This window comes from Balaenoptera musculus, chromosome 2 (assembly GCF_009873245.2).
Source record: "Balaenoptera musculus isolate JJ_BM4_2016_0621 chromosome 2, mBalMus1.pri.v3, whole genome shotgun sequence".
NCBI lineage: Eukaryota > Metazoa > Chordata > Mammalia > Artiodactyla > Balaenopteridae > Balaenoptera > Balaenoptera musculus.
In genome coordinates, this window is record NC_045786.1 from 89,756,794 (window position 1) to 89,772,683 (window position 15,890).

At 36.9% G+C, this 15,890-nt stretch overlaps 1 protein-coding gene across 6 annotated transcripts in view; it reads left to right on the top strand.

The window, feature by feature from the left end:
- The window catches only part of TTBK2 (tau tubulin kinase 2), a 162,298-nt gene that overhangs the window by 45,905 nt on the left and 100,503 nt on the right, over positions 1-15,890 (top strand). For 2 of the 6 annotated variants that reach the window (XM_036844336.1, XM_036844337.1), the window contains exons 2-3: positions 7,447-7,582; positions 12,433-12,580. In XM_036844336.1, the coding sequence (XP_036700231.1) occupies positions 7,514-7,582; positions 12,433-12,580 (217 nt within the window). In that variant the 5' untranslated portion in view covers positions 7,447-7,513. Of the gene's footprint in view, positions 1-7,446; positions 7,583-12,432; positions 12,581-14,099; positions 14,158-15,890 lie in introns of those variants that run through there. The other 4 variants (XM_036844338.1, XM_036844342.1, XM_036844340.1 and 1 more) reach the window with 4 other exon arrangements.

Genomic DNA, 15,890 nt, shown 5'->3' on the forward strand with positions numbered 1-15,890 from the left:
TTTTCATTCTTTTTTCTTTATTCTGCTCTGCAGTAGTTATTTCCACTATTTTATCTTCCGGGTCACTTATCCGTTCTTCTGCCTCAGTTATTCTGCTATTGATCCCTTCTAGAGTATTTTTAATTTCATTTATTGTGTTGTTCATCATTGCTTGTTTCCTTTTTAGTTCTTCTAGGTCCTTGTTAAATGTTTTTTGCATTTTGTCTATTCTATTTCCAAGTTTTTGGATCATCTTTACTATCATTATTCTGAATTCTTTTTCAGGTAGACTGCCTATTTCCTCTTCATTTGTTAGGTCTGGTGTGTTTTTACCTTGCTCCTTCATCTCCTCTGTGTTTTTCTGTCTTCTCATTTTGCTCATCTTACTGTGTTTGGGATCTCCTTTTCGCAGGCTGCAGGTTCGTAGTTCCCGTTGTTTTTTGGTGTCTGTCCCTAGTGGCTAAGGTTGGTTCAGTGGGTTGTGTAGGCTTCCTGGTGGAGGGGATTAGTGCCTCTGTTCTGGTGGATGAGGCTGGATCTTGTCTTTCTGGTGGGCACGTCCACATCTGGTGGTGTGTTTTGGGGTGTCTGTGGGCTTATGATTTTAGGCAGCCTCTCTGCTAATGGATGGGGCTGTGTTCCTGTCTTGCTAGATGTTTGGCATAGGGTGTCCAGCACTGTAGCTTGCTGGTCGTTGAGTGAAGCTGGGTCTTGGTGTTGAGATGGAGATCTCTGGGAGATTTTCGCCATTTGGTATTACGTGGATCTGAGAGGTCTCTTGTGGACCAGTGTCCTGAAGTTGGCTCTCCCACCTCAGAGGCACAGCCCTGATGCCTGGCTGGAGCACCAAGAGCCTTTCATCCACACGGCCAAGTACGTGGGGAGTTTCTTGCCTTTTGGGAGGTCTGAGGTCTTCTACCAGTGTTCAGTGGGTGTTCTATAGGAGCAGTTCCACGTGTAGATCTATTTCTGATGTATCTGTGGGGAGGAAGGTGATCTCTGCGTCTTACTCTTCCGCCATCTTCTCCTCTCTCCCCTTTTAGGAATTTATAGATTTAAGGTTTGTACCTCCTAGGAAAATAAACTGGCACATGCACAGTATGCCTAAGATTTCTTTATAGTTCTTTTATTCCTTAAGCGATATCCCACTAGGGGTATACAATCAAAATATTGTATTTTAAAGCCACTTGAATTATTTTCTGTGTGATAATGTCACATACTTGGTATGCAGTCGGTTCTTGGTTTCAGTTTGTTTTAGATTTTTAGAGATTGTACTCCTTTCATTTTTAGTATTTGTTTTTTTGTTTTTTTAAAAATTTATTTGTCTTTTAATTGTCTTGAAGTAAGAGGTCACCACTCAGTGTCAACAAGATGCTAAATTTATTTGTCTCCATTCAGGGGAGAGTTGTGAAGCTTAGAGTTCAGGGATTGGTGAAGTGGGAGTGTTTAGGAAGTGGTTGAACTTTTGATAAACAGATGTGGTTATGCACTGGGGCTGTTACTGATTGGTTGACTTTCTGAAGTGTGGTCACTAATTTGAAGCTGTCATTGATAGCCTGGGGTGAGTTTGAAGCTAGTTCTGATGATTACTTTGTTGCTATGGTCCTTTTTTGAATTTGGAGTATAGGAGTTTTTTTTTTCTTGTACGTAAAACAATGATTTTTGTTCCAAAATGAAAACTATATCACAAGATATATTCTTAGAAGTCTGACTTTTATCCTTATCCCCTCCATCCTGTTTTCTCCTTTCTTTTGGACAAAGGTTGGCAAGCAATAGTCTGCAGGCCAAATTTGGCCACCCATCTCTTTTTGTAAGTAAATTTTTGTTGGAACACATTCGTTTGTTTATGTATTGTCTATGTCTTCTTTTATTTTAAAATGGCAGAGCTGAGTAGCCATGACAGAGATTATATAGCTTATAAAGACTGAAATATTTATTATTTGGCCCTTTACTGAAAAAAATGTATTGATCTCTGCTATCATTTTCATCACTTTTTGGCTTTTCGTTCCTTTTTAAAATAATAAAAGCAAATATGTTAATATACTTAACATTTACCTTCCTTTTACAGAAAAGTAGTATACTGTAAACCTTCACTGCATCTTATTTTTTTTTTTCACTTAACAATATATCCTGAAAATCACTCTGTGTCAATATATTTCTAATTCCTGGACTAGTACTCCGTGACATAAGTGAATCATTTTACGTTCAACCAATCCCCTATTGAGTGACTGTTAGTTTTTTCTGTAGCCTTTTGTAATTATAAATAATGTTATAGTGAAAAGGCTTGTGAAGAAGTCATTTCACATGTTTTTGCCATTGTACCTTTGGAATAGGTTCCTTGAAGTGGAATTGCTGGATTAGACTTTAAATATAAATTATTTTATTATGCTGAATATTACCATATTCTCCTCCATGGGGCCCATACCTTTTTTTTTTTTTTACTGTGATAAAGAACACATAACATAAAATTTACCATCTTAATCATTTTTAAGTATACAGTCAGTAGTGTTAAGTATATTCACATTGTTTCAAAACAGATTTCTAGAAGTTTTTCATCTTGCAAAACTAAAATTCTATACCAATTGAAAAACAATGCCCCCTCCCGCCTCCTGCCTCAAGTAACCACCATTCTTCTTTCTGTTCCCATGATTTTGACTGCTCTGGATGTCTCATATAAATAGAATCATAAAGAGTATTTGTCCTTTTGTGACTGGCTTTATCACTCAGCCAGGTTCATTCCTGTTGTAGCATGTGACGGGATTTCCTTTTTAAAGACTGAATAATATTCCATTGTGTGTATATTCCACATTTTCTTTATCCATTCAACTGTAGATGGACGTGTGGGCTGCTTCCACCTTTTGGCAATTGTGAAGAATGCTGCTGTGGGCTTGAATGTACAAATATATTTGTCTGAGTTCTTGCTTTCAATTTTTGGGGGTATGTACCCAGAAGTGGAATTGCTGAATCATATGGGAATTGATTGTTTAATTTTTTTAGCAACTGCCATACTGTTTTTCATAGTGACTGCATCATTTTATATCCCCATGCACAGTGTACAAGAGTTCCAGTTTCTCCACATCCTTGTCAGCACTCATTATTTTCTTCTTTTAATAGTAGCCATCCTAGTGAGCATGAGGCGATTTTTCGTATGGTTTTGATTTGCCGTTCTCTAGATTTTGAGCATTTTTTTCATGTGCTTTTTGGCTATTTGTATATCTTCTTTGCAGGACTGTTTATTCAGGCCATTTGCCCATTTTTTAATTGAATTATTTGATTTTTGTTTTGTTGACTTATTCTTTATCTATTCTGGGTATTAACCACGTATCAGATAAATAGTTTGCAATTATTTCCCCCAATTTCATAGGTTGTCTTTTAGCATATAAAATTTAAAATATTTTGACAGAGTCCAATTTATCTATTTTCTTTGGTTTGCTGTGCTCTAGGTGTCATACCTAAGAAATCATTGCTTAATCCAAGGTCAGTGAAGATTTATGCCTGTGATTTCTTTTAAGAGTTTTAGCTTTTACATTTAAGTCTTTGATCCATTTTTAGTTAATTTTTGTGTATGATGTTAGGTAGGGGTACAAATTTGTTCTTTTGCATGTGGATATTTACTTGTCCCAGCCCCATTTGTTAAAACAAACTCTAGACCTTTTTAATCTATGCATCTCTTGTTTTTTACTTTTAGTATAGAATATTGCAGTTATGCCCAGAAACAGTATAATGGATTTACATATACCCATCATACAAAAATTATAAAAATTCTCTCATTCTTACCTCATTTGATCTTCTACCCCCAAAACAATAACTCCTTTTCCCCGTAGAGTGCTTTAAAGCAAATATAAGACCTTTTATCACTTTGTACATTGGTAGTTTATGTATTTCTTACAGAGAAAGACTTTATAAACATAACTACACTACTATTTTTACAGCCTACAAAATTACCAATTATTCCTTACCCAGTACTTGCTTAATTTTATCTGATTGCTAGTTGCTGCCTTAGGTTGATACATATCTTGTTTCTTATAATGTGCAGTGTAAAGCTTTTTTATTTTACATGCCATTTGTCTTGGGTCATTTTGTCATTTATATGGGTCATTTTGTTCTTTAGGATCTCCATAATCATGGATTTAGCTCATTGTATCTTCATGTTGTCATTTAACATGTACCTTGATCCCCCTTATTTTTGTAAACTTATAATTAAATCTAGAAGCTTGATTAGATTTAGAGGTTTTTTGTTTGTTTTAAGGCAAGAGACTTCATAGGTGGTACTGAGAAAATTTTGTTGCATCTGTCAGGAAGCACTTCATGTTTCATTGTTTACCTTTTAGTGATGTTAATGTTGATCATTGAGTTCAACTTGATCCTTCCATATTAAAGTTCTCCATCCACTTTTTACTTTATGGTTTTAGCAGCCATTGATGGTCATTGCCTAGATTCATTATTTAACCAGGGATTAGAAAATGGTGATTTTCTAATTCTATAATTTCTTCTGCACTTATTACCTGTGACTATTCTCTAAGGAAAAAGTTGCCTTTATCATCTCTTTGGTTTCCCCAAAATACTGTTCATATCAGAAAGGCAGGATAAATGCTTGATTCTTTCTATTTATTTGATAATTTTCAGAATAATGAGTTGTGCCCTAGCAACCTCCAAAATTGACCTCCAAAATTCTTTTTTCTTTTTTGAGTGTCATTATGAACTCATGAGTGTTTATTTTTTAAATTTATTTATTTTTTATAAATTTATTTTTATTTATTTATTTTTGGCTGCATTGGGTCTTCGTTGCTGCGCGTGGGCTTTCTCTAGTTGCGGCGAGCGGGGGCTACTCTTCATTGCAGTGCGTGGGCTTCTCAGTGCGGTGGGCTCTCTTGTTGTGGAGCATGGGCTCTCTTGTTACGGAGCACAGGCTCTAGGTGCATGGGCTTCAGTAGTTGTGGCTTGTGGGCTCTAGAGCGCAGGCTCAGTAGTTGTGACGCATGGGCTTAGTTCCTCCGTGGCATGTGGGATCTTCCCGGGCCAGGGCTTGAACCTGTGTCCCCTTCATTGGCAGGTGGATTCTTAACCACTGCACCACCAGGGAAGTCCGTTTATGTTTTTGATGTTTTTCAATCACTGCAGTCACCATTCTTGTATCTGCTCAAATTGTTTCATCTTTGGCAAATGAGAATTCTTTGACTTGTGTCTGAATTCCTTTTGGCTTGTTAGTAGTAGTACTGGTAACATTTTTGCTTTCTGATTTGACAAGATGCCCCAAGTTCATTGTGCATAATTTCCTGTGCCAGACCTGGAATAAGCCATTTCTTCAAGGAGCTCTTATTTCTTTTAGTGCCTATGATGTTTAGACTTCACAATATGGAGGCAGGGGTTCTCATCGCTACTGGGTTATCATTGCTTTTAAGCCTTTTCAGGCCGATCCTCATGCCAAATTTTCTATCATAATTTGATTGTCTGATACTTGTTACGTAGTTGATTCCTAGGGGCATTTCTTGGGAACAATATTATTTGAGTTCTGTGTGTTCATAACTGTTTGCTTTAGCCTTGAAGGTTACTTTGGCTGGATAGAACACACTTGGCTCACATTTCCCTGGATACTTAAATATGCAATAAGCTGTTTGTGCCAATGTCTGTTCCCAGTCTGATTTTTTTTCCCCTTATGTATAATTTGGACTTTCTGCACATACGTCCAGTGAAATTTTTTTCCCTTTAAAATTCAGTAGCTTTACTAGATTGTGTTTTGGCATTGACCTTCTTCTGAGTTGTTTTCCCAGATATGTAGTATACCATTTCAACCTGCAGATTTAGTCCTTTTTTAATTTCCAGAAATTATTTTCTTGAATTAGAGTGGCTAATATTTGTCCCATCTCATAGCTTTGGGGTTTTTTTTGGCAGCCTTTTTTTCTTTTAATTTATTTTTGGCTGCATTAGGTCTTCGTTGCTGCACACGGGCTTTCTTTAGTTGTGTCAAGCGGGGGCTACTCTTCCTTGCAGTGCACGGACTTCTCAGTTGCGGAGCTCGGGCTCTAGGCATGTGGGCTTCAGTAGTTGTGGCTCGCGGGCTCTAGAGCGCAGGCTCAGTAGTTGTGGCACACGGGCTTAGTTGCCCCACGGCATGTGGAATCTTCCTGGACTGGGGCTTGAACCCATGTCCCCTGCATTGGCAGGCAGATTCTTTTTTTGTTTGTTTGTTTTTTTAATAGAACAATAGAACTTTTTTTTTTTTTAATTAATAGCTACTTTATTTATTTATTTATTTATAGCTGTGTTGGGTCTTCGTTTCGTGCGAGGGCTTTCTCTAGTTGCGGCAAGCGGGGGCCACTCTTCATCGCAGTGTGCAGACCTCTCACTATCGCGGCCCCTCCCGTTGCGGGGCACAGGCGCCAGACGCGCAGGCTCAGCAGTTGTGGCTCACGGGCCCAGTTGCTCTGCGGCATGTGGGATCTTCCCAGACCAGGGCTCGAACCCGTGCCCCCTGCATTAGCAGGCAGATTCTCAACCACTGTGCCACCAGGGAAGCCCGGCAGGCAGATTCTTAACCACTGCGCCACCAGGGAAGCCCTTTGGCGGCCTTTTATAATACGTATTTTATATTTACTTTGTCTTTTATCACTTTTAATTTCTAAATTTCTTTTTAATTTTTTTCATTTTTCCCTTTATTTTTTCTCCCTTAATTTTATGTTGTTTTCTCTCTTGTCTCTTCTACTTGAATCTTCATTTCTTTTTCTTTAATTTCTGTTCCTTGTCTGAATTTGCTCAGATTTCTTTTTATGTCTTTCTGTTGCCTAGCTCTCTCATTTAAGAGCTTTTCTAATTATGATTTATGTTCTTTTAAAGCTTCTTTTTCTTACTTTCTTTTAGTTTGTTCTGTAATATTAGGTCACAGTTTTATCTCCTTTAGGCCATATTTTTCTGCAGTATCTTCATTTTCTACAGGTATGTTGTTATCCTTTTTTCTTACAATATCATTGTATTTGGTTTGATCAACAGACCTTTTCTGTGGCTCATGTTTATTTCCTATGCATTTTAAATGCATTTTGTAACATTAAAATTATATTAGCTCTGGTGATGTTAAGCTCTAAGTTACAACCTATTAAATTGTAAGCTGTTGTAAATTAGGTACGATTTTTTTTTCCGTAGCAATGTGTTGGACTAAGGATAGTAGTCTGGGTCAACTGCCATTGACACCATGCTTATCCTGAGGTCTAGCAATCTCAGTTATTGTAAATTATATTTGTGTTATAATGCTTCTTTAATGTCTGGCTATTTCACTGGGCATCTGTAATGAAAAGATAAGTACTTTTTTTTTTACATGTACTAAACAGATTTTAGAACTGAGTTTGTGGGGTTTTTCCCCTCTTTCCAGTGAAGCAACCTAATTAATGTATAGGATTAGTAGTATTACTTGGTGCTGGAATGTTTATGTTAATTAGTTAGTCCTGATATGCTGCTGTGTTTCTTTTATTTCAGTTTAAATGGAAACCACCCTTGGGAGCTGGATGCCTGTGTAGCCGTTCTACCACATCAGTGAATTGCAATGAGTGGAGGAGGAGAGCAGCCAGATATCCTCAGTGTTGGAATCCTGGTCAAAGAAAGATGGAAAGTAGTGAGTATACATCAGGGAGAGAGAGGGGCGGGGTGGGGCGAGGGGCTGCGTACATATGAGGGGGTAACTTTTGGTATCTTGATAAAAGCATTTCATTAGGAAATAATACATATATTGTTTATATGCCTAAAGCAGTTATATTTGGTTCTTTTCCTGTGATTAGCTTCTGTTTATGCCCTAATTCTTATTCTTCTTACAGGAATAAATTTTCCTAAACTCTGATAGCTACTATTTTTTTTAAAATTTATTTATTCATTTATTTATTTTTGGCTGTGTTGGGTCTTTGTCACCGCAGGAGGGCTTTCTCTAGTTGTGGCGAGTGGGAGCTACTCTTCGTTGCGCTGTGCAGGCTTCTCATTGCGTTGGCTTGTCTTGTTGCAGAGCACAGGCTCTAGGTGCGTGGGCTTCAGTAGTTGTGGCACACAGGCTCAGTAGACGTGGCTCATGGGCTCTAGAGCGCCGGCTCAGTAGTTGTGGCGCACGGGCTTAGTTGCTCCGCAGCATGTGGGATCTTCCCCGACCAGGGGTCAAGGCCGTGTCCCCTGCACTGGCAGGCGGATTCTTAACCACTGCACCACCAGTGAAGTCCTCTGATAGCTACTACTGAGTAAGGTAAATAAAAGTATACTTAGGGAAAGAACAGTTGAAAAAAAAATACAGTACAGTGAACTGCCCTTTTTTATTTTTTAACATTTTATTAAGGAAAATTGTAAGTATACATTAAAATAGTGAGACTGTTATAAAGAACCTCCAGGTACTCATGCCCCAGCTTAAACAGTTATAGACTGATGGTCAATCTTGTTTCATCTCTTTAACCTCTCTCCCAGAATATTTTGAAGCCAATATTTTACCTTAGCATTTCTCTTTACGCACTTCAGTATATATCTCTAAAATATAGACTTCTTCTTAAAATATAATCATAATATCATTATCACATCTAGAAAAGCAATCATTTCTTAATATCATTAGGTATCCTTCCAACTTTCACATTTTCCTAATTGTTCTGTAATTTATTTTTAACAGTTGAATCAACCAAATCCAAGTAAAGTCTGGATATTGCAGTTGGTTTACATCACTTAAGTTTCGTTTAATTTCTAGGTTCCTTTTCATCTCTCTTTTTTTCCTTACAGTTTATTTCTTAAAGAAACTAGGTTATTTGCCTGTAGAATTTTTCACAGTTTGGATTTTTTCTGTTGCTTCCATGTGGTGTTAACACGTTTCTCTGTCTCATGTATTTTATGTAAACTGTTAGTTATTTAGAGAGGCTTGATCAGATCTGACTTCAGGTTTGTTTATTGAAGTAGGGGCATTTCTTTTTTCATAAAGGGTATTGTGAACTTTGGATGGGAGGCATATAATGTCTTATTGCCCATCATTTTTTGTGATGTTAGCACTATTGATCATCATTGTCTAGGTCTGTTAATTCATTAGGGATTGCAGACTGGTGATAGTCTATCATTCCTTCATTTATTAGTTGAAGTACATCTATGAAGAGAAATTTCCCATCATTTAACTATCTGACTACCCCGAGATACAATTTGACTAGGAATACAGGATAAATGCTTGATTCTTTTCTTAATTCACCAGTTTTGAAAATAATGAACTGGTTCCCTAGCATCTTCTAAAAGTGACCAATGAAATTTTTTAAAATATAATTAAGAATTCATGGATTTAAGCATATTTAATGTATTTCAGTCCACATTAGTTATCATTCTTATTGATTCTAGTTATCATTCTTATTGATGCACAAATTGTCTCATTTGACTAAGGGGACCTCCTTCAGGTTGTCTCCTGAGTGCTTTTAACATGATCCTAATAGTCTTTTGATGGCTTCCTTGCCCTAGACTTGGAATCTGCCATCTTTCCTCCTATGAAAGAAGCTATTTTTGTTTTGGATATATTTAAATATATTTTATGGCTACCCAGTCTTTGGTAACCAAAGTTTTGTTCCATTAGCAAGTTTAGCAAAGCTATTTAATAGTTTCCTTAGTCTATCAACAGATTGGAAAAAGGAGATTCTTCTTTTAGAAATAAAAATTTTGTTTCTATGGTACAGTGTTTTACTGATAAGGCAAATCAGTAGGCTTTGAAAGTTTACTTGAGTAAATATAAGAAAAGAACCTTTTCATCATCATGGACTGGTGCAGGGAGATTCCAGCAATTGGTAATCTTTAATGTAAGTCAGGCATGAGTGTTGCTTTGGTGGGAGCTTTGTGTTAAGAGCTGTGGTAAAGGTTGGCTTTCTTCAGTAGACATATCAAAAGGTGACAAATGAAGCTACGTCTGGCATAGTTGCTCTGTCCTGGTAATGAGAGCTAATAAATGTATGGAGCATGTCCCCCAAATCTGAGAGTCATAGTGGCATTTTTAGTAAAAAATTACAGGCTCATTGTTAAGGATGGTGTTTTGGTTATCTACTGTTACATAACAAACTGCATCAAAACTTAGAGGCTTAAAACAGTCATTTATTTTGCTCACAGTCTTGTGGATTAGGAATTTAAGAAGAATTTGCCAGGGTGGTTTGTCTCGTAGCCATGTGGCACTAGCAGGTTTGGGGATTGGAAGGTCCACTTCCAGATGGCTTCTTTGGTGCCTTGGGGTCCTTAGTTCCCTTACCCCCAAACTGGTGGCCCATTTTCTAGGACCTCTCTACAGGGCTATGGCTTCTCAGGATGGACACACTTTTTACATGGTGGCTGGCTCTTGAGAGTGTTCGGTTGGTTAAAGTAGTCACAAGATCCACCCAGGTTTAAGAGGGTGGGGAAATGGACTGTGCCTCTTGATGGGGGAGTGGCGAGGTCACAGAAGAGCAAAAAGGATGGGCACTATTTTGTGGCCATATTTAGAAAATACAGTCTGCCACAATCTTACCTCTATTCTTTCCCTAGTCTGCATATCATCATTGTACTAAATTACCTCTGTCTCTCTGCCATATAAACATTGGCAATGTCTTAGGGCTTTGTTAAGCTCAATTAAAAAAAAAATTCATGCTCTATTATTGTTCAAATGATTTTATAGGAATAGACCAAGGAGCAAAATCATTTATTTCAGCTTAGAATTTTTGTTCTGTTGTTTGGTAAGGTTCTTTGTGAGGTAAAAACATGAAGCCACCTCGCATCAGAGTCCATAATTAGAAAGATGTCTCTTTGGTACTGTTTATGAGTTTTTAGAGTTTCACAGTCTTTGTTTAATGGACAAAATATAAATAATCATAAGATTATTATGATTGGGCCCCAGTCAGGGCCCAAAAAAGATAATTTATTTAACTGAAATTAAGTTCTAGAACTTTTTTTAGTCCCAAACTCGTATCAGAGTTTCTTGTGTTATCTCTTCCCATCACCAAACCAGAATAAGGAAGGATTGTGGCTCATATATACAAAGCAGTAAATAGTTATTTAGCAATAATTATATAGTTACCACTTTGCCAAATGCTATGGGAGAAATAAAAAATAGAAGGAGTGGCCCTCTCTTTGAAGATTAGTTTCATTGTAGGGGGATAGGGCATTGACAATGGAAAGTTAAACAGTATGAGTTGAAACACTGTATGGTGTATTAATACAGGTGATACCTGAGGTATTTATAGTAAAATGGTTAATTAAATGATTAAGCACATAATTCCTATAGAAATTTGGAAGAGATAAAGGAATCAGCCTAGATGGAGAAATCAGTACAGACTGTGTGGAGAAAGAAGTAGGACTTGAGGTGAGGCCTCTGGGGTGGTTAAGATTTAGGACCTGGTGCCTCCAGTGATGACTTCCTACATTATATCACATCCTAGCTGCTTGATAACGTGCTAAGGAGAAGACTGAGTTTCAGGAAATGGAAGAAGGCTAATGTCATGCTGTATCTAGGTTGAAGTATGTCACCTCCCCCCTCCCACCCCAGTTTCTCACAGCTCTACAGTTCCAGTTGTCACTATCTCTTCAGAACTTGCTTTTATTTTATTTTATTATTTTTTTAAACTTTTTATTTTATATTGGAGTATAGTTGATTAACATAAAATTTGCTTTTAATACTCAAAGACCCCAATATTCCCCAGTTAAGCTAACACATTTTAGTAGGGAGAATATGAAGTGTTTGATGAAAGTATTTGTTTGTTTGTTTGTTTGTTTGTTTGGCTGTCCCACGTGGCTTGCAGGATCTTAGTTCCCCAACCAGCGATTGAACCCCGGGCCACAGCAATGAAAGCACCAGCTCCCAACCACTGGACTGCCAGGGAATTCCCTGATGAAAATATTTAATTTGGTTAGAGTTTACTATTATTTGAGCGTATGGATATATAGTGAACACTGGAATAGTTTAGAACAGGAGCTTTATGCCTGTTCTGTGGAGCCTGTTCAGTGCCTCAGAACGGAGGGTAAATGGTGCTGAGAGGGCTGGGCTCTGGCTGCCCCCGTCCGTTCTCCAGCCTCCCCACATACATGTCTCAGTCAGGTTGCAGATAAGATTTCAGTTGGCAGAAAGATTTTATGGATTTAAAAAGTCTTCAAATGATTGCCTTAGAATTAGAATAAATAGGGTTGTTGAGGGGTATTTGTGGGAAGTGAAGCTTTCAGATATTGTGTCTTTTATGATATTTCTGATGCTGGCTGTAGACCAGATTTTAAAATTGTTTGTGGCTGAAATAAATTCAGTACTTTTTGTGGACAAAACTGTGAGAAAAGATTTTGATGTTATTTCTAGGTGTTTGTTCTTGGCATATGCCTAGTTAACAATATTGAGATCTTTTATCATAAAATAAGGATAGGCAAATTATATATTATTTTCTAAATATAAGAGATGAATTAGTTTCTAATTAGAATCTTCTAGTAATTTTGTGTGTGTGTGTTCTTATTTTATTTCCCGTGCAGTTGAGGAAGATTGGGGGTGGGGGCTTTGGAGAAATTTACGATGCCTTGGACATGCTTACCAGGGAAAATGTTGCACTGAAGGTGGAATCAGCTCAACAACCAAAACAAGTTCTGAAAATGGAGGTTGCTGTATTGAAAAAACTACAAGGTAAGCTGCTTGTATGATATACCAAACAGTTTATAATTTATTGTTACCTTTGTGAACCTCAATTACATTCTCTAACTATCAATTGAATATTCTGGTGTCAGCTTGGTTTAAACATGCTGAACGTTTTTCTCTTGGAAATTTTATCACTAGTAGTTGTAGAAATACTGATTGCTTAGAGTAATTGGACTTTGGGAATTCCTTTTCATGGTGAGCAAGGATGAGAGAGAGTGAATAACCTGAAACATTCTGCTTTAGAAAGTGTTTTCATAATGTCTGTTATGGTAAAACTTGCCTTTTTTAAAAAAATAGCCAAACATGAACACCTCTGAGTTGTTTCTACTTATGTTTTTGTATGTTAAACATGCTTTAATCCCATTAAGGAAGCTGCCTTCAAATCACACTGAAGGATGGATTAAAAATAATAGTATTTGTTATATGTTGATTTCATTAGCTTCAGTTTCATCGAATAACTCTTTCTGGCCCTGTCATCATTTTTGAGGTCCATTTTACGACTTGGATCCCTATTGTTTTACCACAAGCATAAATAACTTTTTTTCTGACATCAATCAAGTGATTAAAAACCCTGAATACATGGCTAGTTTGATTCATCTTTGTATTTTCAGTTTATGACATAATCTGGTATTACTGATATTTAACTGTTTTATCTGAATCAAAATTAAATAGGGGTGATTAGCACATTAAATGATCTTGTTAAGCTCTAGAAGGTTTGATATTGCTATGGGACATTCATTAGCATCTAAAGGAACTTAGTACTAACATAGAGAGCAAAGGAAGTTGCTATAATTGGTAGAAATAACTGTAGTTGGTAGAAATAGGAAGGACAAAATGCTGTGTATACTCTGGTTTCTCTTCAGATTGAATAAATCTTTCGCCTTTTACTAAAAAAAAAATGCTGTGTAGCTTAGGACTCTCAAATTCATGGCTGTGTAGTCTCTAGGGTGATTGTGCTGTCTTTGTGAATCACTGATGTGATGATGTTTGGAATTCTAGTAAATTAGTTTCTGTTAAGTTAATGAAATGTGTATTATGTATTCTGGCAACATCTATTCTTTTAATCATTGCTCTTTGCCTTAAGCTTTCTCATTGTCCGAGTTTCTCTACTAGTTGGCTCATTTCATTAGAGCATGATGCTAATAAAATTATAGCTCTGTTTAATAGTTACTTTTAGCCTAAACTTAGCTTTCCTAAAACATGGGAAATCAGGAAGACAGTGGATAGATCAGCACCCATTGTCACTACTAGAAAAAATGGATGACTGGAGAAGAAAGAATAGAGAAGAGGATGGTGTTCTCTTTTTCTCACCTTTTCTGCTTTTTCCCTATTTCTTTCGAGCTGTTTCCAGCTCAGTGACATAGCGGCCACAAACAGGTGCAGCTGGAACTACCTCTTCGTGGTTTGCACGGATCCCAAGAGATCTGTTTTACTTTCAGCCAAGTCCATAAAGGGTATGTCAACATCAGCTTGGCTTGGACGGTGCTGCTTCACCTGTCTTTCTCCTACTTGGTCCTGAGGAGATGCTTCCAGATGAGGCAGGATACAGCTTTGTAGCCCTTTCAGTAAGTTCTCCTGCCTATTTTGGCCATGGTTTACTTAGCATTGTATGTGATAAAGCTTGAAGAACAGCTTAGTACCTTTAAATGGGTGAAATAGAGATCCTTGGATGTTGAGTCTCCTTTCCTTCTTATTTTATCTTTCGTACTATTACCTAAAATGTTTTTCTTGCTTGCTTATAACCACGTGACATCCTATTCCTCAGGACCCTTCACTTTCCAAAATAAATAGATTTTTAATCTTTTGGTCTGTATTTCAATGGACAGCCCTTGACTTTCTTTTCTTGGCTTTCTGACTATGCCTTCTGCATACTTACGCCTCACAATTTCCTTTTGTTGAAGGTGTTTTGGAATCTGTACCCTTTGAGAACATTTTTATGGGGCTGAGCTGCTGGCTCCTGCCTGCCTGTTGGCATAATCATTTTCTTACTCAGTGACCCCAGTAAAAAGGCTGAATGTGCAAGGAAAAGGTATATAACCAGAGGCTAGCCCTTTATAGGATTGGTTGGTTTAAAGTTGATGTTCAGTTTTTGATAACTAGTATAGGATTTGTTTCTTTTCTTTGTTTTTTTATGATGAATTTAGCCTGAACCCTAAGTTTTATTTCTTTTAAAAATCAATCCCCCTATTCAAAATTCTCATAATGTCTTTTCCTGGATTCCTTCAGTTCTCAGTTTTCTCCCAGTCTTTCCTGTACTTAACAATCCTAGATTTCCTCGGCTCGTGCATAACTCTCATAGTAGTATGTTCCTTTCTCATTGGCCCTAAAGTGCAAAGGCCTTAGCATTTTACCTCATCTTTCCTTCTGAATGACCTTCCCCACGCTACTATAGCAGATAACTATCTTTTCAAAGCTGTCTGAAATATTCTGGATGTATATCCTACAATTCTCTATTGAATCAAGCTAAACTCCTGAATTGTACTTGGGTTTTACAAATGAGTCTGAATGTTTTAGTCACTGCTCAACTAGACCACTTGTCTATAGGCCTCTTAGGTAGTACTTCTATACTCAGTTATTCTCTGAAGTTTCCTTATTAAATAGAACTGTAAAACTTATTAAGCTTTTCCTTTTATTAATATCATTGTTCAGAGCTACATCTCTATATAACCATTTATTTGTGTTTCTTCTCTCAATTTATGACTATACTATCTTCAAACCTTTGTTTTCAATTTATTTGCTTTGACACTGTGCAAAGTGTTATTGCCTCCCTACTCTGTTAGATTCTTTTTTCTCTCTTCTCTCCCATCTTAATAAATATTTTATAGTGACATTCTACCTATCTTTACTTCTCCATTTTTATGGTCTCTTGAACTTTATCTCACCGCACCACTCTATTTTTTTTTTCAGTTTAATAAGTTTTATTTACAGTGCTGGTATAAGAGGGAAAAAAAGCCCTTTTGTCCTGTGATTCCAAATCTGATCACTAGTAATTCTGCAGTACCTACCATCAATACTTTTTAAAAAGATAGATTTCCTTTCCAATCTTAACAAAATTTGATACATGTCTAGAATACTGCAGTGAGACAGGCAAATCTTAAATTTGTTTTTTTCCCCTAATTTTTTATTATGAAAAATCTTAAATATACACAAACATAGAATTGTATAATGAACATTCATGTACATGTTACTCAGCTTCGGTAAGTATCATTGTTTGGCCAGGCTTGTTGCCTCTATGTCCTACATTTTTTCCCAGCTTGCTGAAGTATTTCAAAAGAAATCCTAGGCATCATATCATCTG